General features: G+C 49.2%; 1 protein-coding gene across 4 annotated transcripts; it reads right to left on the bottom strand.

The window, feature by feature from the left end:
- Window positions 1-1295: 1295 nt before the first annotated feature.
- On the bottom strand, window positions 1296-21956 carry CYP4F11 (cytochrome P450 family 4 subfamily F member 11). 4 transcript variants are annotated; one of them, XM_074384457.1, is made up of 13 exons: window positions 21875-21956; window positions 21316-21514; window positions 18617-18761; window positions 16640-16693; window positions 16421-16548; window positions 9682-9803; window positions 8699-8969; window positions 7577-7643; window positions 7251-7380; window positions 3765-3898; window positions 3605-3669; window positions 3337-3419; window positions 1296-2939 (listed from the first exon to the last, which is right to left on the bottom strand). In XM_074384457.1, the coding sequence occupies exons 2-13, from the start codon at window positions 21511-21513 to the stop codon at window positions 2762-2764; spliced, it is 1575 nt and encodes a 524-aa protein (XP_074240558.1). In that variant the 5' UTR covers window position 21514; window positions 21875-21956; the 3' UTR covers window positions 1296-2761. The 4 variants fall into 4 exon arrangements, with proteins under 4 accessions (XP_074240558.1, XP_074240559.1, XP_074240561.1 ...); XM_074384458.1 differs by lacking the exons at window positions 1296-2939; window positions 3605-3669 and having other exon boundaries at window positions 3732-3898; XM_074384460.1 differs by lacking the exons at window positions 1296-2939; window positions 3605-3669 and having other exon boundaries at window positions 3375-3419.
- Between the last annotated feature and the right edge of the window lie 1230 nt (window positions 21957-23186).

Below are 23186 nucleotides of genomic sequence, written 5' to 3'. Positions count from 1 at the left end.
CTTGTTTATTACAAGCCCAACTCTTTGTTTTATTGATCTTTCGTATTTTATTTTTACTTTAAATTTATTTTTTCTCTAACCTTTATCATTTCATTTTTTCTATTGAGTTTCGTTTGCTTTTGCTTTTCTCGTCCCTTGAGGTGCATCATTAGATTCTTTATTTGAAATCTTTCTACTTTTTTTGATGTAGGTGTTTATGGCTATAAACTCCCTTCTTAATACTGCTTTTGCTGTATTCCATAGCTTTTAATATATTGCATTTAAACTTTCATTTGATTCAAGAAATTTTAAATGCCTTTCCTAATTTTTTATTAATCCATTAGTTGTTCAGGAGCATGTTGTTAAGTTTCATGTATTTGTATGGTTTTGAAAGTTATTTTTGTTATTGATTTCAATCTTTATTTCCTTGCCATCAGAAAGTATATTTGATGTGATTTCAGTACTTTCAAATTTGTTGAGACTTGCTTTGTAGCCCAGTGTGTGGTCTATCCAGGAGATTCTTCCATGTGCTAATGAAAAAAATGTGTAGTCTGCAGCTGTTGCATGAACTATTCTGTCAATGTCTGTTAAGTCTGTTTGGTCTAAAGTGAAATTTAAATACAATGTATCTTTGATGACTTTCTGTCTAGTTGACCTGTCCAGTGTTGACAGTGGGTTATTGAAGTCCACAATGACTATTGTATGGGAGTCTAGCTCTCCTCTTAGATCTAATAATATATAGATTTCCTATTGTTATATGCTCTTGCTGAAGTTATCCCGTGTCTGTGCTATTTTTATCTGATATAAACGTAGCTACTCCTGTTTGCTTTTGGTTTCCACTTGGGTAGAATGCCTTCTTCCATCTCTTCACTTTAAGCCTTTATGTTTCTTGACAGGTAAAGTGAGTTTCTTGCAGGAAGCACATAGTTGGGTCACTTAAAAAAATCCATTCAGCCAGTCTATATATTCTAAGTGAAGGATTTAATCTTTTTACATTCAAAGTTATTATGCATAAAAACATGCTTCTGTCATTTTATTAATTGTTTTCTAGTTGTTTTGTATATCTTTTATTCCTTTCTTCCTCTCTCATTGTTTCTGATTGTGGTTTGGTCGTTTTCTATAGTAATAAGATTTGATTCTTTTCTCATAACTCTATCTGCTTTGCCAGTGAATTTTATACTTTTGCATGTTTTCATGATGGTAATCATCCTCTTTTCACTTCCGGATGCAGGACTTTCTTCAGCATGTCTTGTAAGACAAAAAATTCAGTATCGTCAGGATGTCAGTTCTTCCCAACTAAATCTATAGATTCAATGAAATCACAATGAAAATATCAGAAAGTTTTTGATAGATATCAGCAATCTAATTCTAAAACTTACATAGACAAGTGACTCAGAATAATCAACACAGCGTTTGAAGGAGTAGAACACACAGTTGGAGGACTGACAATATCCAACGTCAAGACTTACTGTGAAGCTACAGTAACCGAGGTGTTGTTGCATTGGCGAAAGAAAAGACAAATAGGTCAATGGGACAGAATTAAAAGCCCCCAAAATAGAGCCACATAAATGCAGTCAACTTATCTATGATAAAGATGCAAAGGCAATACAGCGGACGCAAATGAGAAAGTATATTTGGAGATCAGAATCAAGACCAGAGTAACTGAGTGTAGCAAGGGAAGGAGATTAGCTAGAGAAGAGATTAGAGAAGTCAACAGGGTTCCTGATGTAACCTCCCTTAGGCTATGAAAAGAGGTCAATGTTTGCTGCAGGATATTATTCTGAGACACTAACTGAGGTTTCTCTCATTCTCCTACCATCCACATAGTCAGGGGCATTCACCACCTTCAGAAAACAAAAATTACCTCTTATATACACAGCCCTTTAGGGAGAAGAGATTGTTCACAGAGCACAATATTAGAATTTTTGCCTTTGAGTTCCAAAACACAGCCTTTAAAGTCATGGTAGAAATAACAATCTTGAAAGACGACATTCTTTAACAGCCAGACTTTCTGAGAGAGGAAATAATAATGGCCCCATATATTTAGCATTCATTGTGTGCCAGGCACAGTGCTGAGTCCCTTATATTGAGACCTCGGAAACCTAGATGTAGGCAATACTGTTGTCCCCATGATATGGTTGAGGGAACTGAGTCACAGAGAGAGGAATTAACCTGCTCCAATCACGCAGCAGGGCCAGGACTTGAGCGCAAGCGGCCTGGCCTGAAATCCTATGCCTCTGAAGGTACGGGAAGAGAGTCACAGAGGGAACCAACTGGGAGGGGGAGAAACAGGGGTGGGAAGTTGTCGGGAAAAGGAACTAAAAATTTCTGAGAGCCTGCCAGGGTGGAAACTGCCCCCTTTCCCTTTGCTCTGAGCTGGGGACTCCAGTCTTGAGGGGACATTCCAGGACAGACGAAGGCATCTGCCCCTGTGGTTGCTTCTCGCTAAATAAGAGTCTCAGTCTTGCTCCTTAAATCCATTCTTATTCCTGTTCCCTCTCCTGCTTAAACATCTCCCAGGGCTCCCTACTGCCCACAGGAGAAAGTTTTTACTTGGGCTCCGGGAGAACCCATTAAGGGCCTAGGTGCCCTGTGCTCAGCCAGAAAAGCAGTCAGGGTTTTGGGTTCAGAGACATCACCCTGCCCCCACCCACTCACCGGGCTTTCTTGTATCCCACCAGTTCCCAGGAGCCCTATGTTGGCTGTCAATGAGGCTCAAGCAGAGGTGTCAGCATAGATTTATTCCTGGGAATCTAAAAAGGTGGGTGGGTGGATCCGACAGTCACGGTGGGTTCACACCCAGGGACTCCAACCTCAGCCAGAGTCCACCCTCTGCGCGCATGACCATCTCCGGCTTCCTGCGGGGCTCAACGCGGTCCGGCAGGACACGGAAGCGCAGCAGTGTGAGTGCCAGGACTACCTTCATCTCAGCCATGGCGAACGTCTGCCCAATGCAGTTTCTGGGGACGAAAGTGAGGGAATCTGACTGTGCCCATGACGCCCCATCCTGGCCCCATCATGCTTAGAACCTGGCCTGGGACCCCGACTTGCACCCTGATCAGCTCAAGGGGCAGAGGGAGGGGCTGCGTGTCCCGAGGACACCCATGTGTGCTTGCATACCCCCCAAATCTGGCCCAGACTCCTACCCCCAGTTCAGATCAGCAGACAGAGGAGGGGGCTCTGAGCACACCGCAGACCCCTCTAGGACCTGCCCAACCCCACTCTGTGGACCGTTGCCCATAAACTCCTGAGGAAGGGAGGGAAGGAGAGCTGGGTCTGGGACCATCTGCAACTTTCCCCTTTTTTGACCCCCGCACCCGTCACCTCATCCCTGCCTCAGACACAGGCTGCCCTTACCTGGGCCCTGCTGAGAAGGGAATAAAAGCCAGAGGTGACCTCTCCTTGCTGTTCTCTGGGTCGAAGCGGAAGGGGTCATAGACCTGGAGGTGAAACCAAGAAGGCTTGCTGGGTGGGGTCTCCCAGGTCTGCCAGCCTTGGAGAGACATTTTGGCAGCTGCATGTCCATTAAGGGGAGGTGATGTTGGATTTCCCTGGTCAAAACCCTGTCAGCTCCTCTAGGAACCTGGAATGGACCCCAAAAAGGGTGGGGTGAGGGAGGCAGTACCTCGGGATCTGGCCACACAGTTGGGTTGTGATGGATCCCGATAATACTGATGTGGCAGGAAACGCCTGAGGGAGAGACAGGGGCAGTCAGGACAAGGCCCCCCTACCTGAGGGACCCCTCTTCCTACCCGGGAGGCTCCTCTCACTGAGGCTGTGAGCACCTTTGGGGATGACCCGGCCGTCTGGGAGCACCACGTCCTGGGTGCAGCGTCGGGTGATGGCTGGGACTGGGGGATGCAACCGCAGGCTCTCCTTGATGCACATGGTCAGGAAGGGCAATTTTGCTAAGTCGTCCCTAAGGAAACACCCAGCCCCAATCATTATCCAGGGAACAAACACAGGATTCTCCAGTTTCTCTGTTTCCAAGGGAGACTTTCTCCCTATCACAAAATAAATTCCACATAGATGAAATACTGAGGAATTTTTAAAGTAGAAAAAATTAGAAAGCAGAGAATTAGAAAAGTACCCGAAAGAAATGTAGCCAATTTTTAAATGATTATTCTGAGGAAAACATAACACTCTGAAGCAGCTATAAAAAAAAAGTTAACACACTTGCATAAAAGTAGATGTTTTTATGGCAAGAAAGCAAACACAAAATGCAAGCGAATAAGAAACAAAATACCCAGATCCGGTATATTGCTCGTATTCATCATTGTACTAGAGATACTAGCAAATGCAACTAGACAAGGGGGAAAAAACGGAATTTGAAATGTGGACGGAAATGTATCATTCTGGCAGATGGTGATTTTATACTTAGAAAAACAGGACACTTCACTGAAAAACACCTATAAACATTTAAGATCCAGTAAGGGAGCTAAATTCTTTGTGTAATCTTTCTTTGTTTTCTGTGGTGCTTTGTACACTTAAGTGGTTCAAAATTTGAAAAGCATAAAACATCACCCACCCCTGTGGCCCAATGTCACCTGCTGCTTCTCCTCACAGGTTGCCTATGTTATTATTATTTCTGTGTATCTCTCTAGAGCTAATTTTTAGCATCATAAAAATATGAGTACATCAATTACTATACACATATTCCATATCATTTCTCATTTAACAATATGTCAATCTTTTCTTGTACAGTTCCTGGGACTTGTATCAAAATAGGATTATCCATACTCTGGATCTATAAAATAATTTTCCTATGGTTTCCTCTAGAGCTTTTAACACCCTTTAAAAAAGACTATATGCTTGAGTAATCTGAATATTGTCTTATTATAAGACATGACAACCAGGTGGAGTTGATTGTTAGTCCAGAAAATTTCCCAGTTACCTAATGATCTATATTTTTTCTCTTGATACAAAACATCATCTTATCATGTACTATGTTCATTGGGCACTCCATTTACAAGCAGAAATTATTGCTTTTTCTATGTAAAAATAACAAGCAGCTAGAAAAGATAATAAAAGATAATAATAATATAAAATATCTGAATTAAATTTAACAAGAGATATAAAGTCTCTGTATTTCAAATGAATTTAGACATTTCCCTCAGTCTGAATAAAAGATACACTTCACCATAGCAACAAGATATAAAAAGACTGATTTAACAAAACATGCATATGTTGACTAAGCAAATATTTTAAGCTTTATTAAAAGCTTAAACATTATTTGATGGATTAATAACCATTTCACTATGACAAACTATGTGTCAATATTATGATGTTACCTGTTTTTCACTTATCAATCATATATTCAAGTCAAACAAGAGAATATATTCAGTGCAAATGATTATTTTTAGGAACTTGAAGAACTTGCTCTAAATGTTTTTGGAAAAAAAATTATGAAGAGCTAGTTCAATCAAAATAAAATATTAGAGAAGAGGAAGTCAGCATAGGCAAGGAATGCATGACTAAGATCTCAAAAGCAAATGCAAAAATAAATAGGTGCTAATTAAAGTCAAAACCTTCTGTATAACAAAAGAAACAATCAGCAAACAGACAACCCACACAGTGGGAGAAAATATCTGCAAATTATGCATCTGACAAAGGACTAGTATTAAGAATCTACAAGGACATCAAACAAATCAGCAAGTAAAATAAATAAATAAATAAATAACCTGGCTGGGCGTGGTGGCTCACGCCTGTAATCCCAGCACTTTGGGAGGCCAAAGCAGGCGGATCACCAGCGGTCAGGAGTTCGAGACCAGCCTGACCAGCATGGATAAACCCTGTCTCTACTAAAGATACAAAATTAGCAGGGTGTGGTGGCGCAGGCCTGTAATCCCAGCTACTCGGGAGGCTGAGGCAGGAGAATTGCTTGAGCCCGGGAGGCAGAGTTTGCAGTGAGCTGAGATAGCGCCGTTGCACTCCAGCCTGGGTAACAAGAGCAAAACTCTTATCTCAAAAAAATAAATAAATAAATAACCCATCAAAATGTAGGCAAAAGACATGAATAGACATTTCTCAAAAGAAGATGTACAAACAGCAAACAAACACATTTTGAAACACTCATCACTAATCATCAGGGAAATACAAATTAAAACCACATGAGATACCACCCTACTTTTACAAGAATAACCATAATTTAAAAAGTCAAAAAACAATAGATGTTGGGTGTGGTGACAAGAGAACACTTTTACACTGCTGGTAGGAATACAAATTAGTATGACCTCTGTGGAAAGCAGTAAGGAGACTCCTCAGAGAACTAAAAATAGATCTACCATTCCATCCAGCAATCTCACTACTAGCTATCCACCCAAAGGAAAAGAAGCCAGCGTATGAAAAAGACACATGCACACGCATGCTTGTAGTGGCACAATTCACAACTGCAAAGGTACGGAACCAGTCTAAGTAGCCGCGGACAAATGAGTGGATGAAGAAAATGTGGCATATATACACCGTGGAATACTACTCAGCCATAAAAAGGAATGAAATAATGTCCTTTGCAACAACTTGGATGGAGCTGGAGACCGTTATTCTAAGTGAAGTAACTCAGGAATGGAAAACCAAGTATCACAGAGTCCCACTTTCTGTACCCGCAGTCATGCTTCTCTTGCTCTCAGCCTCATTCCCGCCCATGTGGGCTGGGAGTTTCCTCTCCTGGGACTGTTCCCCGACCAGGCTGGGAGCACCTGGAAAACAGATTGCAGGGCTGGATCCTTCCAGGGTCTGCAGAGCACTGAAAGGTGCTGGAAACAAAACTAGGGGTGGGAATGCAGTGTGGGAGCGTTTGCTGAATGAAGACTGGATGGATGAACGGTGCAGGTGTTCCGGACGGGAATGAATGACTTTTGCCCTCAGGTCTTTCTTACAAATCCCTGGACTGAACAACAGGATTGAAATTAGGGTACGGAAGAGCAAACATTCAGGAAGTGAAGATGTTTGAAAAACAATGATAATTCAATGAAAAGAGGAAGTGGAGGAGAAATTCATTTGCTGAACATAGGCTAAGTGGCATCATCTGACCTCGCATACTGTCAGCAATTCTCCCAGCAGCCCAGGTCTTTCTGTCCCCAAAGCCTGCAAACCATCCTCTGCCGGCTAGGCTGGGTACTCAGCCCTGCCTCTGGGAGTTGCACCTTTCCCGCTAAGTGATAATCGAAGAAATGATAATTAAACAAACAAACAAAACACCTCTTCCACCGCTCCTCGCCTGAGGAGTAAAACCAATTAGAAAAGATCAGGAACAGGCCAGTACCTGCACTCACCATTCAATCTCTATAGGCTCACGGTCCTTCAGAAGCTCTCGGACTTCTTGCCGGCAGCGTTCCTGGTATTCTGGGTGCCTTGAAAGGTGGTATAAGATCCAGGAGAGACCACTGGCTGTGGTGTCATAGCCTGAGGGGCAACCAAGCAAAACTGGGTTTCTGGGCTGTTTCCGCACCAGAGGGTGGACAGCACCAATACTTTCAGGCAGGAGAAGGTAGGGAGGGGGAGGAGGATGGACAGAATGGAGTGATCTAGGGTCCACCCACCACGTTCCTGGAACGGAGAGTCCCCTGTCCCCACTGCAGTCCCACACTGAGACCCTCACCCCCAAACATGAAGGTGGCTGCTTCTGCTCTTATGTCCTCATCAGACAACTCCCTCCCATCTTCATCCTGGAGAGAAGGTAAGACAATACCCACGCCCCACATCACACCAGCTCTGAGGGCTCTTGAGTCAAACCTAAAACAATTTCTGAAGATCCATCCTCCTTCCAGAAACCCAAGCCCATCGTGCACTCCTAGCTGTCTCTTGGGCACCACCATCAGAGCCCACCACCCACAGACAACCCCCTGGCTTCTCTGCCTCCTATGTGGCCCTGCTGGGAAGAGTCAGTGACCTATGGATATTTTCTTGTTTCTGGATAATGAGGACTTTTGGAGTAAAGCGTTACTGCATCCTGGGTCACAGCATATTTCGATGGCAATTTGGCTTGGAGGTTGAAAATCAAGTATTGCTCTGAGGATAGCTGCTCACATTCTAGAGTGGTAAACCCTGAGAGTCCTTCTTATCTTTCCAGAAGGCATCTGGGTCACAAACCTATAAACCTAGGGGCATGATCGTCTCCCTGGAGAGGAGTAGTTTTTACTCCAAAACAAAGCAAACATCTCTCTCTCTCTTTCCTATCTCTCCCTCTGTCTCTGTCTCATTCTCACTCTGCCCTGGAAGGAAGAAGGGGCCGATTGCTAGCTGTCCTATATAAGTTCCAAGATGTAATAATGCGGGGCCCCTTTCTGCTCTGCATTCTGATGTATTTACAGGTAAATCATTGTGTTCCCCTGGGAGGAATATGGGAATAGAGAGCCAGCTCTACAATCCTACTCTGGTTGCTGCTACTGTTGTGAATGATTAATGGACTGCTGTAACCCAGGGGTTTGGTGCATCTGTCATCATAGACATAGACAAAGACCTAGACAGAGAGATATGCATAGAAATGTGTCACTAATTTACTGAGATATAAGTAAAGAAAAATCTCAGGCTCCCCACTGTCTCAAATGTAGCAGTCCCCTGCTGCTGAATTCCACCAACAACTCTCAAACCTCTCTCTGATCTGTCTTTTTCAAGCGTGTTCCATGGCTCCCAGTGCCCTCTGGATTGACTACAGGCCCTTTCACTTGACATTGGCATAAATGTCCACTGTTACTTGAACTCACATCCCAGAGAAGCCCACCTTGCTCAGCAGAAGCACATCAATGAAGTCTAAAGTCTTGGACTTGGCCTTGTCCTTGAAGAAGTCATCAGTACCCTGAGTGGGGAGGGCGCGGCGCCGCTCCTGGATGACGGCGTCTGTGAAGTCGTGCACCAGACGGCAGGCCCTGCGGAAGCGCCGCCCATCCGGAGTCAGATAATACAGGAAGTCCGAGTGCAGGAGAAAGCGCTGGTTTCTTTTTTCTACAGAGGCACTGAGTTCCAAGGTGGCGGCGATATAATCGCTGGGCTTCCTGCATGGAGGTAACAACATATGCAGTGTCCCAGGAGCACCTCTCACCAGCAGCTACAATCTACTGCCCATCAGGAAATTGAGCATCCAGAAACAGCCAGGAGACTTGACTCTCCAAACTCTCTTCTCTCCAGGCACCTAGGTACCCAGAGCACAGCTTGCACACCATGCTTCTCGCCTGTGTCTCACACCCGCTATCCAGTCTGGACTCTTCTTTCAAAACACTGTTCACAAAACTCAGACCTCACCATCTTCCAACTCTTTCTGGCTCAGCCCCCACCATAACCGACTTGCATCCAATGTCAGCCCCATGTAGTGTCTACATGACAGGCAGACCTCCACAGACCTCAGCTGTGACTGCACCTGTCATCGGCTCAGGCCCCTTCAAAAGATTCCTGGGAACCTCTTGATAAAGTTCATGCCACTTTTCCTGATTTTCAGTGTCCTGAAATCTAGCCCCGTCTACTTCCACCACCTCATTTCTACTGCCTGTTACACATGCTTGCCTCATCCTAGCCGCCTTGCCTATATTCAGCTATTTCTACCTACTTGAAAGGACCATGCTTCCTGTCTCGCCTTCCCCACCCTTCAAAGCCCAGCTGTGACACAATTCCTTCAGGAAGGCACTTCTGGTTACCCTGGTCAGTCATCCCTTTCCAAGCTACTCCCTTGAGATCGCAGCCCAGGTTCTCAGGCCCAAGGGAAGGACTCACTCCTGACAATTGCTATCAAAGCTGAAGACACATTTCTGCAGAGTGTCCAAGGTCATGAGGCTGATGTGCTCAAACATGTCTAGTCTTGTGGTGCCCACTGAGGCCAGGCGCTGCCACTTGTCCTGGCCAGAAGAAAAAAAAAAACAGAGCTGAAGTTGGGAACTGCCTCCTGAGAGCCCCTTCCCAGACCCAGACATAAAGATCGACGCCCTGCAATCATCCTCCTGTTCCCCTGCCCCAGGCACCCATCCCCAGGGAGGACCAGCCTTGGATAGGAGTGGAGACTGTTGATATTAGGAGACAAAGACTCATGGCTGGGAGTCGAGAGACCTGGGATCAAGTCCCAGCTCAGCCTCCTGAGGGAAGGTGTTCTCTTTCCAGGATCCACAAAGGGACGTCGTTTTAAGAGCAAGAATTTCCCAGCGCCATGCCCCCCCGCCCCCACATGTCTCTCCATCCGGGAGATTTAACGGTTTAGGTGCTGGAAGAAACTAAGGGACAGTCACTCCAGCAGAAGTTGGAAGGAACTCCTTTCATTGGCCAGGGGTCTTGGAGAAGGTGGGGGTTCCCCCCAGGTTTAAAGTCCCCTTCTTCCACACCCCTTCGGACTCCAGGTTCGGGTCCCCTTCCACCAACACTCTCGTGGAAGCCATCTTTCTCTTTCCTGGATTTCCCTTCTGGGTCCCCTGCCACAGTCTCTCGTGGAAGCCTGCCTTCCCCTCCTAAACTCCATCTCTGTCTGTTCCCTTGCACTCAGTGTGGAAGCTGCTTTCCTCTCCTGGATCCCATCTTCCTGGATTCCGTCACTCAGCGTGAGACTTAGCTGTTTCTGTCTGTCTCCACTTGTTTCTCTCTCTCTAAATAAATCACTTTCTATAAACGCTTTGAGTCCGGCATTTACTGTGCACTGTGCCGTGGTCCCGTCTCTGATTCTTGAGAGGGCAGGAGGCCAAGAACCTCGAGAAACGTCCTCTCAGGGGGGCTGAGGGCACCCTGCACCTGTGAACCCCAGTATTACATTTTGGAGAGCCAGCCAGAAGCGGGGTACACCATGAAAGGGGTGGAGCCGGAGAAGAAGACGTCAAAATCTTGAGTAAAACCGGCCCCATTCTGTCCTGTCTCTTTATGAACACGTGGAGCGGTGCAGCCAGGCAGGACAGCGGGATGGGGTGGCGGAGCCTCAGAGGCAGGACCGGCTCCGAGGGGTGCGGCCCGGCCAGAATTAAAAGCACAGTTTCTTTACCTTCAAGCTCTCTCTCTGCTTTCTGCCTCCTCTACCCGTGGGATATTATCTCTGGGACCAAAGCCTGAGGGAGCCTGTGGGGCCGAGCAGGCGAGCACGGCCTGGGGCCTTTCGCTCCTTGCTGCAGGGAGCAGCCCAGCCCCAGGGGCAGAACGGGTGAAGCGCGGGCGGGAGAACACAGCGGGGAGGGGTGAGGTGCGTCTGGAGCCTATGGGGACTGGGGAGCGAGGCGGCCTGGCGCGGGGCTCTGGCAGGTCTCTCAGCATTCCCCAGTCCCAGGCAGCAGGGTACAAAGGCTCCCAGGGCATTTTCCTGCTGGCCACGGGTCCCTGTGTGGGCAGTAGTAGCTCAGGAAGTGGTTCTGGCGGGGTCACCATGGTGACGGAATGCCGCGGAGGCGGGGGAACTCACGGTGGCCGGAACAGGGCTTTTCAGCTGAGGGCAGCAAGCGGCTCTTTTCCTCTGCCGGCCTGCAGCTCTGAGGGACCGGAAGCGGAAGTGGCTGCTGGCCGTCAGCCCCGCCCAGCTTTTAGCCAGGCCACACCGAGTCAGGGTGCAGCATTCGCATTCAAAATGCGACTGAAGAAAGCTTTCTGCCTTCTCTGCTGCCAGTGGCCTGTTGCACAGCTGGTTAAGGTGTAGGAGCTGCAAGGCTGCTGGTTCAAATCCCTGGTGGAGCCAGTCTTGAATTGGTGAGAGCTTTTGGGAAATGCAGAAGCTGAAGGCTATGGGACTGTGTGTTTGGCATCTAATTTGTCTTGCTTAGGATTGGCTCTCTCTCTGGCAGAACTTGTCCACCTGGAAGATCATAGTTAAACTGGTTCCAGGACCAAATGGTCCACAGCAGGTCTCACAGTCATTTTTTTTTTTTTTTTTTTTTTTATGGTGGAGTTTCACCATTTTGGCCAGGCTAGTCTTGAACTCCTGACCTCAGGGGATCCACCCACCTCGGCCACCCAAAGTGCTAGGATTACAGGCGTGAGCCACTGCGCCTGGCCAGGTCTCACAATCTTAAGAGCATTTTCCTACAATGGAAAATGGGTTAGGGAGAGGAAGCTCCGGTCCTGAGGGTATTATTCCGGCCTCAGCCATGCCCCGCCTGCCTTCTTTAAGCTGTGTGCTCTAATGGCCCCTCCCTAGGAGTCTACCCTTCTGGGGCAGTTTTATAATCTGGCTTGTGTAAATTGGACTTTTCCTGGGAAATATTGGTACCTATATCCTGAGCCTCACTGGCCTTGTTGGGTACGTGACTACCCAACCCAACAGCTCCTCTGGTTCCATGCCTCTATGGTATTCGCTGGAGGTCATGCAGGCAGTGAGTGGTCCCATGGCGCTGGCAGGTCATGATTGGAATCCAGTACATGGGAGCCCTTCTGATAAGATGGATCATGCATCTTGGGCACACGAAATTTTGGGGTGCTGACTGAAAGACGTTTCATTTCAGTACTCATTTTACCTGGGGGACACCTCAGGTCAAAGTGGCTGTAATTTCTTTAACCGGGGATGCGGGCATCCCTTGTGTTCAATTTCAGATGGGTGCTTCTATTCCCAAGCTCAAGTCTCCATTAAAATGTATACTGGAAAATTGGGACCAATTTAGCACACAGTCTTTAAAGATGAAGTGGCTTATTTTTCTCTGCCAAACAGCATGGCCAAATTACCCTCTGCTGAATGGAAAATCTAACCCCCAAAGGGAAGGGAAGAAAACCCAACAGTTTTCCTTGAGTGATTGCGGGAGGCTTAAGAAAGTACACCCCCTGTCACCAGACTCCAGAGAGGGTCAGTTAATACTAAAGAACAAGTTTATTACTTATTCAGCAGCAAATATCGGGAGGAAGCTCCAATAGCTGGCTTTGGGACCAAAGCAGAGCCTAGAATTATTACTGAACCAGCAACCTCAGTGTTTTATAATAGAGACCAAGAGGAACAGGCTGAAAGAAATACGAGAGATCAGCCTTAGTCATGGCTTTCATGCAAGCAGACCCTAGGGGCTCAAATGAGAGAAAGACTTGGGTTAGCCACTAGTCTGGCGGAACTTGTTACCAGTGCAGCCTGAAGGGACATTTTGTAAAAAATTGTCCCCGGAGAAATGGACCACCATCTCGTCCATGCCCACTGTGCCAAGGGAATCACTGGAAAGTCCCAGGGGATGAAGGTTCCCAGGGCCTGAGGTGTCTGACCAGATGACCCAGTGGCAGGACTGAGGGTTCCTGGAGCAAGTACCAGCCTGAGCTGTCACCCTCACAGAGCCCCAGGTAAAGCTGACCATAGAGGTCCAGGAAGTCAATCTTCTTCTGGACACTGCATGGCCTTCTCAGTATTTCTCTCCTGCCCTAGAGACTTGGTCCTTGTTAATTCTCTCCCCTCAGACCCTCCGTCTCTAGGCCCATCCTGGGAAGGCCATTTTCAGTCATTCTGTCCACTTCAACGGCAGTTAAGGTAGTGGAAATAGACTGATGGATTCATCACACTTTGGTGAAGCCTTGGATACGCCCTGAGGAAAGTCACAGACCCTGCACTCCACAGCCTGAAGTTCCAGGAGACAACCCTTTATATCCCTGTGAGCCATTAGAAAATCTACATCTGCTTTTCTAGATCCTTAGGGAAGTAACCACTCGTGTCTAAGTTATATCCTGGCATTAACAGGACTATAACCCTCAACTTTGCTATCTCTCAAACTACAAGTATCCTTTTCATAGTGAGAAGGAAACTTGCCTGTTTCTAGGAAAAATGCTGCTATTTTGTAAACCAAACCACAAAGTCACAAATAATCCTGCTGCTGGAACCCTGGATGTCCTTGGCTCGTGAGCTCTATTGTGGACCTCTAGATCAACCTGCACCCCTTAAAGCCTCCCCTCTGGAGGAAACCTCAACTGCGGAGTCCCTTCTACGCCCCATTTCAACAGGAAGTAGTTAAAGAGGACCGACACCCGTGTTCCACTGGAAGTTGGGCTTTCCCGTTAAGAGGGAAGGAATAAGGGAAGGTGTTCTCTTTCCAGGATCCACAAGGGGGCGTCGTTTTAAGAGGAAGAATTTCCCAGCGCCATGCCCCCCTCTCATCTTTTTCCATCTGGGAGATTTAACGGTTTAGGTGCTGGAAGAAACTAAGAGTCAATCACTCCAGCAGAAGTTGGAAGGAACTCCTTTCATTGGCCAGGGGTCTTGGAGAAGGTGGGGTTCCTCCCAGGTTAAAAGTCCCCTTCTTCCACATCCCTTCGGACTCCATGTTGGGGTCCCCTTCCACGAACACTCTCGTGGAAGCCATCTTTCTCTCTCCTGGATTTTCCCTCTGGAGTCCCCTTCCGCAGTCTCTCGTGGAGGCCTGTCTTCCCCTCCTAAACTCCATGTCTCTCTCTGTTCCCTTGCACTCAGTGTGGAAGCTGCTTTCCTCTCCTGGATCCCATCTTCCTGGATTCCCTCACTCAGCGTGAGAGTTACCTGTTTCTGTCTCTCTCCTTCTGTCTCTCTCTCTTTCTCTAAAAAAATCACTTTCTACAAACACTTTTGAATCTGGCATTTACTGCGCACTGTGCTGTGGTCCTCTCTCTCATTCTTGAGAGGGCAGGAGGCCAAGAACCTGGAGAAATGTCCTCTCAGGGAAACTGAGGGCACCCTGAACCCCAATATTACACTCCTGTGGTCTGTGTGCTCTTAGTCAACCTCCTGCACTCCCGTAGGTTCCACCTATCAAATCTTCAGTAACAGTTAGGACAACCTGCTCTGGGGACAGATAAACCAGGGTACAATCGCTGCTCCACCACTTCTAGCCCACTTACTATCTGGTTGAAATTTGGCGAGGTCCCTAATCTCTCCGGCTCTCAGTTTCATCCTCTGCAATGGGGCAAAACCAACCATAACCTCACAGAGTTATTAAAATTAAATTCAAAAACATATATCATGGAGTTGGCAAATGGCCCTGTTTCTGGGGTATGGTGAGTGCTCAGTAAATGTTGGTTTCACTCATCTCTTTTTCTATAAATTCATTTCAAATGTATCCCTGTTGTGGGAGGGAACACTACACACTGGGGCCTGTCAGGGGTAGGGGTCAAGGGGAGAGAGAGCACTAGAACAAATACCTAATGCATGAGGGGCTTAAAACCTGGATGACGGGCTGGTGGGTGGGGCAAAGCGCCATGGCACATGTGTACATATGTAACAAACGTGCTTGTTCTACACATGTATGCCAGAACTTACATATGTACACTTTCATAAAATATATTTATTTAAAATGAAACATTTTAAAATATATATTTATACTTTATAAATATTTTATATACATGAAGATTATATATAAATATATCCCTGTTGTGATATGCCAAGAATGTAAGACCCTGTTGTTCTTACTTGGGCTCTTTCTCAGAGTTGTGTCTGCAGACAACATTGAGAGATAAGACAATGACTTCCCCTGGACCAATATCCAGCCTGCTTCTGCTTGCTATAAAAGCACTTCCCTGAGCCTAGTGCTCTTTTCCTCCCGTGCAAGGCACTGCATGAGCAGGCAGCTATTGAAACCTCTCTGTGGCACCCTGTGGATTGGGATGGAGAAATGAGGCAAACCAAGAACATGCTGCTTGCTATGCCATGAGTAATAAATCACCCTTTGTCTCTGACCCAGGACTCTCATATCTCCTGGCAGAATCTATGAAATATTAACAAAGCTAGCTCACCAGCTTGTTAATAAGTAAGAAAAACAACCTAAGCAATTCACAAAATCCCAACTCCCAATTCTTCACTTCTCCCTGTATTCACACACTTTGCACTATGATTTTCCAGCAACTTCTATCAAGAGATGGGGCCTGCTTTATGCCCCTTTGAGTCTGCACTGACGTCAGCCTGGTCGAACTTGGAAACATTGCAGAGAGAATGTCCAGAGCCATTGCAGTCTCCTCTCAGTCTCTCAGAACCAAGTCTATGCCGTGTGAACAGCAGGGTGCCTCCTGGAGGCAGAGAAACAGATGGAGAAAAAAGTCCAGGTATCACAGCTGAGGCCATCCTAGATCAACCTGAAGCTGTTGAAGCCCCAGGCAAACAAGTGAATAAGCTGAGCCAGGATCAGCAAAGCTGCCCACCTGACCCACAGCTGCTCATGTACCAAGAGTGATTCCGTCCCCATGCAGAAGAACCAGCCAACTGTCTCACAGACATGCTAGGTATCATAAACACTATTGCTCTAAACCAGTGGGTTCTGAGGTGGTTTGTACTCAGCAATTGCTACTATGCAATCTTCGTTTTTACTCTCTTGAGTTTGAAGGGTTTCTGTGAGAGAAACATGGAAACTCACACCTTCTGAGACCTACTGTGTGCCAGGGACATGACTCCATTACATGATCTTACCACCTTTAAGTAGAGATTATTATTCCCATTTTACAGATATGGAAGCCAAGCCCCAGAGAGGAAGAGCATTGGCCCCAAAGCACAACCAAAATTCCAGACCAGATACGCCTGTGGTCCCTCTGCCCTGAGGCTCCAGCTGAACCCAGAGTTGAAGGGACTCACGTGCATGATGTTCACGCTCTTGTTGAAAATCGCCACATAGGGCTTGAGGATGTTGAAGTGGAAGGCGGGCGTCAGCATGCGGCGGTGGCGGCTCCACTTGTCACCAGCACTCAGCAGGAGCCCGTCCCCTACCAGGGCAGCCAAGGTTAGTGGCCAAGGGCAGCACCCTCCCCTATCCCTAAAGGATATACCTGGCCCCATTCACCTGCAATTACTCACCCATCCAGGGCTTCACGGAGTCATAGAAAACCTTATTCTTGGGTGCGACAGCAGCTGACATGATTGAGGACCATCAGGGTCATGGACAGGGGTGAGAGAAGGACTTTGAGCATGGAGGAATGCTCCGAGCCATGGGTGTGAACTTCCACCCTCCCCACCCAGCACAGCAGAAAGATGGCGGAGGGAAGGAGAGACCGGACCAGGCTGCAGCGGCAGAGTAGAGCAATAACCCAGCATGCCCCAGCACACCACGACAGGACTCCTGCATGCTCCAGCGTGTTCTCCAACACCTGAGCATAGCTCAGTGCTCTACTGAATGCCTTTATTCGGGCCCAGGACACCCTGTCTGCCTCCAGCATGCTCTGCTCTCTTCTAACGTGGATCTGGGACCTGGGATGTTGCCCTGACATTTGTTAACATTCACTGACGTGGCCAAAACACACGAGACAAACCCTAGAAGACACAACATGCACTGCCATGGACCCGAGATGATCTGATATGACCTCTGTGTAAGCAGTGACAGGAGCCAGATAACATTTAAATATGATGACATTAATATCCTAAACATGGCCCAGGTGTAACCAAGACCAATCTTCAGGCATAATTCACATCTACCCTAAGACCTAACTCTATGAAGACACAAATAATACCTCAGACAGTTCTCAAACAGACCCTGGGTCCTACACCCTGGACAAGCACCAAACGTGGCCAAGACATGGGAAGCAGGATAGAAAGACACTGTCACAATACATCTCAGACAAGAATCAAAAAGGCTCTGACAGGCCCCAAATGTCCTCAGCCACAGCTGAGGCCCACACATGCTGACTTCTCCTTATGATCCCAGGTGGAAGCATACACCAGATACAGTCAAGTATAATGTAGGAAGCATAGGCTGTCTGTGGGACCCTTGGGGAAAGATGGGCTTTCTGATTGGAACTGGGCTTCTGAGACTCATCGTTGACACCATAAGAAACGGCAAAGTGACATAGAGTATGGTAAAACCAAGAGAAAGACAGATTCCCAGTGATGTGGACTGAGGGACACCTGCATCCAACTATGCCAGAAGACCACTCTACCCGGACTTTAGAGCCCACTGATTCGCTTCATTTGCTTAGACCACATGGGTTTGAGTTTCCATCACTCACAACTGAAAGAGACTTCAGCAACCAGAGAGAGCTGAGGACCTGCCCAGTCACTCAGTGTTTTGAGGTTACAGCCATAGTTTCTGTAGGTTACTGCCCCTGGCCCTGCTTAGCTTGGCCTGTCCAGGGACAAGATGAGCAGAGGGAAAGAAAGGGCCTCGGACTGGGGTGGGATCTCCCGTTGGAGGTTCCTGGGCCCTGGAGCAGGAGAGGAATGAATAGGGTGGATGAGTGACAGGATGAGGTAGAAGGAATAAACTCACCAGAGGTGGACATCACATAAATAGCAGCCCAGATTCTCCACCAGCCTGAAATCCCCCTCGTGCTGTAGGCTTAGGGACAGACGAGGTTGGTGCCAGGCCTGACATGGGGGCCTGGATACTAATCATCACACTTCCCCTTGCTTTAAAACCTTTTACTCGTTTTTCCAGCAACTCCTCCTCCAGGAAGCCTTCCAGCCTGCCCCAGCAAAGACCTTGCTCTCCGGGTTGCCACACCCATCTCCTTCTCTCGACTCCTGACTCCACAAAGTTTGAGATGTCTCTGTCCAGATCCATTTCCTCAAGCATGGGGTTTCCTCGAGGATGGGGCCCTAAACTGAGGCTTCTTGGGGCCCCAGTGGTACCCAGAACACAAAGGCGGGGACAGATGGCAGTGGAGGGAGGAGACGCTGAGATGGGGGTTGGTGAATACCTGAAGGAAAGAGGAACATGGCCGAGAGAGAAGCAGGAAGAGGGGCCAGGGTCCCGCAGGGGCCACACCGAAGCTTGGGGGGAGGAGAGGCTAGAAGGCCTCCCATGTTTCCCAGCGCCCACCACAAGCTCTGCATGGGTACCTGAGGCACTGGTGATAGCCCGGACCGTGTCAGGGTGGCATAAAACGAGGAGGGGGAAGGTGGGACCCAGCCACAACTTAAAGCCCTGGGGATAGGTGGTCACCAGCTGGATGAGCCTCTTCACGCCCTCTTCCGTGGGAGCGGTCTGAAAGCAAGGCAGAGGCTGTCAGCCCTTGACATGGTTAATTCTAGGTGTCCTCAATTAACCGTGAATTCCACATGACTGAGCTAAGGGATGCCAGATAAAACGTGCTGGGAAAACATTATTTCTGGATGCGTCCGTCAGTGTATTTCCAGAAGAGATTAGCATTTGAATAGGTAAACTGAGGAAGGAAGATCCACCTCCCCAAGGCGGGTGGGTGTCCTCCAATCCTTCGACGGTGCAGATACAAGAAAGAGGCAGAGGAACGGGTGAATTTGTGCTCTCTTCCGGAGCTGGCTCATCCATCCACTCCCGTCTTTGGACATGAGAAGTCCCGGTTCTAGGCCTTTTTGGACTCAGGCTGAATTTACACCACCAGAGTCCCTGGTTTCCGGCTTTCAGATGGTATATCATGGGAATTCTTACCCTCTATCATCACATTTTCCAACTCCCATAATGAACTAACTCCCTCCCTCTCTCTGTCCCTCTCATACATGCTTGAGAGGTAGCAGAGAAGATATCCTGTTGACTTGGTTCTGGGGAGAACCTCACCTAATGCATCTCCCCAGAGGAGCCACGGCGAGTTCCCCGCAGCCTCCAGATGTGGTGCAGCCCCTGCCCTGAGCAGCACATCTGGATTCGGAACAGCTGCGGGGAATCTCGGCTCACCCCTGCTCCTCTCTTGGGGCTCTCTCCAAGATCCAAAGATAATGGCGAGGCATGGTGGCTCGTGCTTGTAATCCCGACACTTTGGGAGGCCACGGCGGGTGGATCACTTGAGCTCAGGGGTTTGAGACCAGCCTGGCCAACACGGTGAAACCCCATCTCTACTGAAAATACAAAAACTAGCCGGGCGTGGTGGGGAATGCCTGTAATCCCAGCTTCCCAATAGATGCTCAGAAGACTGAGGCACAAGAATCACTTGAACCTGGGAGGTGGAAGTTGCAGTAAGCTGAGGTCATGCCACCGCACTCCAGCCTGAGCAACAGAGACTCTGTCTAAAGAAAGTAGGAAAGAAAAGAAAGAAGAAAGGAAAGAAGGAGGGAAGGAAGGAAAGAAGGAAGGAAGAGTAAATACTGAAGCAGAGGGAGAAGGCAAGCTGTCTGCTAAAGTGGATGTATTTTCTTGTCTTGGAAATGGTTTCAACCTGGGGGTGGCCACATGGAAAAGCCCCTGTGGGAGGAGGATTGTGGGCAGCAGTGTGGCTTCAGGACTCGTCCCTGTGGCTGGTTCCCACGTCCTCTGATGTCTTGGCTGGTCCGCAGGGGCTGCTGTTCCTCCCACACTGGGGACCTTCCATTCTCAGCAGCCCCGAGGAGTACAGAATTGACTCTAACTGTCCACAGTGAGCACCTCCTGCACGTCATGCCTGTCCAATCATGACCTGGGCACCCTCCACTGCACCGTGGACACGCCCATCAATCATGCCATTTGCACGTGAGCAGACCAAGGCCATGTCCCCCAAAGGGGAGAGCAGGTCTAAGTCCGAGTTGAGGTCTGGGGAGTCGAGGACAGCTTCTGAAAAGAGAAAGGAGTGGCCAGCTTTCGTTCAGGCCAGCAGCAACGCCGACTGGGACCTGTCAGTGAGGAAGAGCAAGGTAGGAGGAAGGTGCCTCAGGAAGAGGAGGCAGCGGGAGATGCCCACACTTCTCTTCTGGCCCAGCTGTGTCCCTGCATAGGGGAAGGCGCTCAGAGCTGACTCCTGTGGGAAAGTAGCAGCCCAGACACCGTCAGACACAAGCAAATGGGAGCAGCCCCTGGAGAGTGGGCTCAGGAGGCCTCCAGTCCAGCAGTGGAGAAGGTGCAAATGCCAAGGGATGTTTGCTCTGTGCACCGAAAACCCCTCCCATGGGGGCCCCTCAGAAGTTCCGTCATGCAGGGAAGACAGGCAGGGAAAACGTTCACACAGGCTGGAGTGCGAGGTCGGGGAGGAAAGAAAGACTTGGGATGGCACAACAGAGGAATGAGTGAGTGGGAGGGGAATGAGTGAGTGAGGAGAGGAATGAGTGAGTGGGGAGAGGAATGAGTGAGTGGGGAGAGGAATGAGTGAGTGGGGAGAGGAATGAGTGAGTGAGTGGGGAGGGGAATGAGTGAGTGAGTGGGGAGAGGAATGAGTGAGTGAGTGGGGAGAGGAATGAGTGAGTGAGTGGGGAGGGGAATGAGTGAGCGAGGAGGGGAATCAGTGAGTGGGGAGAGGAATGAGTGAGTGAGTGGGGAGGGGAATGAGTGAGTGAGTGAGGAGGGGAATGAGTGACTGGGGAGGGGAATGAGTGAGCGGGGAGAGGAATGAGTGAGTGAGTGAGTGGGGAGGGGAATGAGTGAGTGGAAAGGGGAATGAGTGAGTGAGTGAGGAGAGGAATGAATGAGTGTGGAGGGGAATGAGTGAATGGGGAGGGGAATGAGTGAGTGGGGAGGGAAATGAGTGAGCCGCCTCCCTCTCTTCTCTCTGTTTCCAGACACAAGCCACCCTCGTAATCCAGCTCCCTGAGCCCCATTCCTGCCCCTCAGGAAATGCATTCACCCTGAGATCTCAGAGCGGTCCAGCTGCCACACTCACCAGGCCCTGGTGTCCCCAAAACCAGTTCACTTTTGGGGGCTCCGGGAAATACTGGAGCCAGCGGCGGTTGTCATAGAAGTTGTAGGTCCAGGCCAGGACACGGGCCAGCAGCCAGGAGACCCCAACCAGCAGCAGGAGCAGCCACGGGGACGCTGCCACCGGCCCAAGGCCCAGCCAGGACAGGCTCAGCTGGGACATTCTGGAGGGGGGATGGGATGGAAGGTAAAATCCTAAGGCCCAGGGAACAGCTGGGGGAGCTCATGGGACAGCAGAGAGGGGCAGGGATGGGCAGTGCTGCAGGTAGAGCAGGGAGGGCTCTGAGATGGGTCAACAAGAGCTGAGATCTAAAGTCCAGAAACCAGCAGCCAAGTGGCCTCTAGTTCCACAGAAAGCCAAAGAGGGAGAGAGGCTCATTAGAATCCAGAAAGACTCAGCTTGAATCACTGGGAGGTTGCCAGGGGTCCAGTTACCAGGAAATCACCAGTCTCCCCAGCCTTGGGCAGTGCCCCTCCCCATCCCAAGCCAGGACCCTCCAGCCCTGCCACCCTCAGCCTGGCACCTTCCGTCAGGAACAGCTTGTCCTGCACAACCTCCTCTCCCCCTCTGCTGAGAGGTCTTTGCCCCTGGTCCCGGATTTAGGGGAGGCTGTGGTAGGCTGAGCTGAGCTGGGCCGGGCCGGGCCAGCCAATCCCCACATCCTGGGTGTGTGTTCCGTGCCTGGGTAACCGGCTAAAACCTGGCATGGTATTTCTTTGGTGCCTGGGCAGCCAGCCAAAACCTGGCATGGGTGCATGTTTTGTGCCTGGGCAGCCAGCCAAAACCTGGCATCAGGCCAGCTGGATGCAAAGGAACCAGCTCAGGGGGACACAGCACGGGCTCCAGATGCTCAGGTCTCAGCAGTTCACACCTAGGTGGGAGGGATCTTGAGGTGCAGTCAAAGGTGACTCTGAGCCCCAAAGTGTACAGCCACCCTGCCCTTCCAAGCCCAGCACATGAACTTGAGAGTTTAGGTGGCAGGTGAGCTGGGCCGGGCCAGCCCTTGTCCCAGATCATCTCCTGAGCTCCCCTCCACGTGTGGGCCAGGAGTTCCCCATGCACCGTTCCTCACTGCAGACTTGGGAGATTCGGACAGAAGCTTCTGGCCTCTGCCTTCATGGCCTAGCAGAAGTTCAAGTCCTGCCTGCAGGCAACCCAGGGCCTGGGTCAAGACATGACAGACAGGGGCAGAAACGAAGTATCTAACTGTGCTGGGGGTGACCAGGACAGATTTTAGAGATAAAGACCCTCACTGGAGGGGAAAACCTGGAGGCTGGACTCAGCATAGGAGAGCAGAGACGGGGGTGGGAGGTGAGGCTGAGAGGAGCCATGACCGATGGGATCAGGGAGGGGAGGGCAGGGCCAGGGGCCCTGAGTGGAGTCCTTGTTCTGCCCTGTCCTTGCTCTGAGTGTGGGCAGTGAGCTCCTCCTGGACTCAGGCTTCCCTGAGGCCCAGGGAAGAGCCGGGGGAGCTAAGGGGACAGCAGAGAGGGGCAGGGATGGGCAGTGCTGGAGGTAGAGCAGGGCGGGTCTGAGATGGGTCAACAAGAACTGAGATCTAAAGTCCAGAAACCAGCAGCCAAGTGGCCTCTAGTTCCACAGAAAGGGAAAAAGGGAGAGAGGCTCATTAGAATCCAGAAAGGCCCGCCGGGCGCTGTGGCTCAAGCCTGTAATCCCAGGACTTTGGGAGGCCAAGGCGGGTGGATCACAAGGTCAAGAGATCGAGACCATCCTGGTCAACATGGTGAAACCCCGTCTCTACTAAAAAAAAATACAAAAAATTAGCTGGTCATGGTGGTGTGTGCCTGTAATCCCAGCTACTCAGGAGGCTGAGG

Source organism: Saimiri boliviensis, chromosome 14 (genome assembly GCF_048565385.1).
Source record: "Saimiri boliviensis isolate mSaiBol1 chromosome 14, mSaiBol1.pri, whole genome shotgun sequence".
NCBI lineage: Eukaryota > Metazoa > Chordata > Mammalia > Primates > Cebidae > Saimiri > Saimiri boliviensis.
The sequence above is the reverse complement of the archived record's forward strand: the minus strand, read 5'-3'. Positions and strand labels throughout refer to the sequence as shown.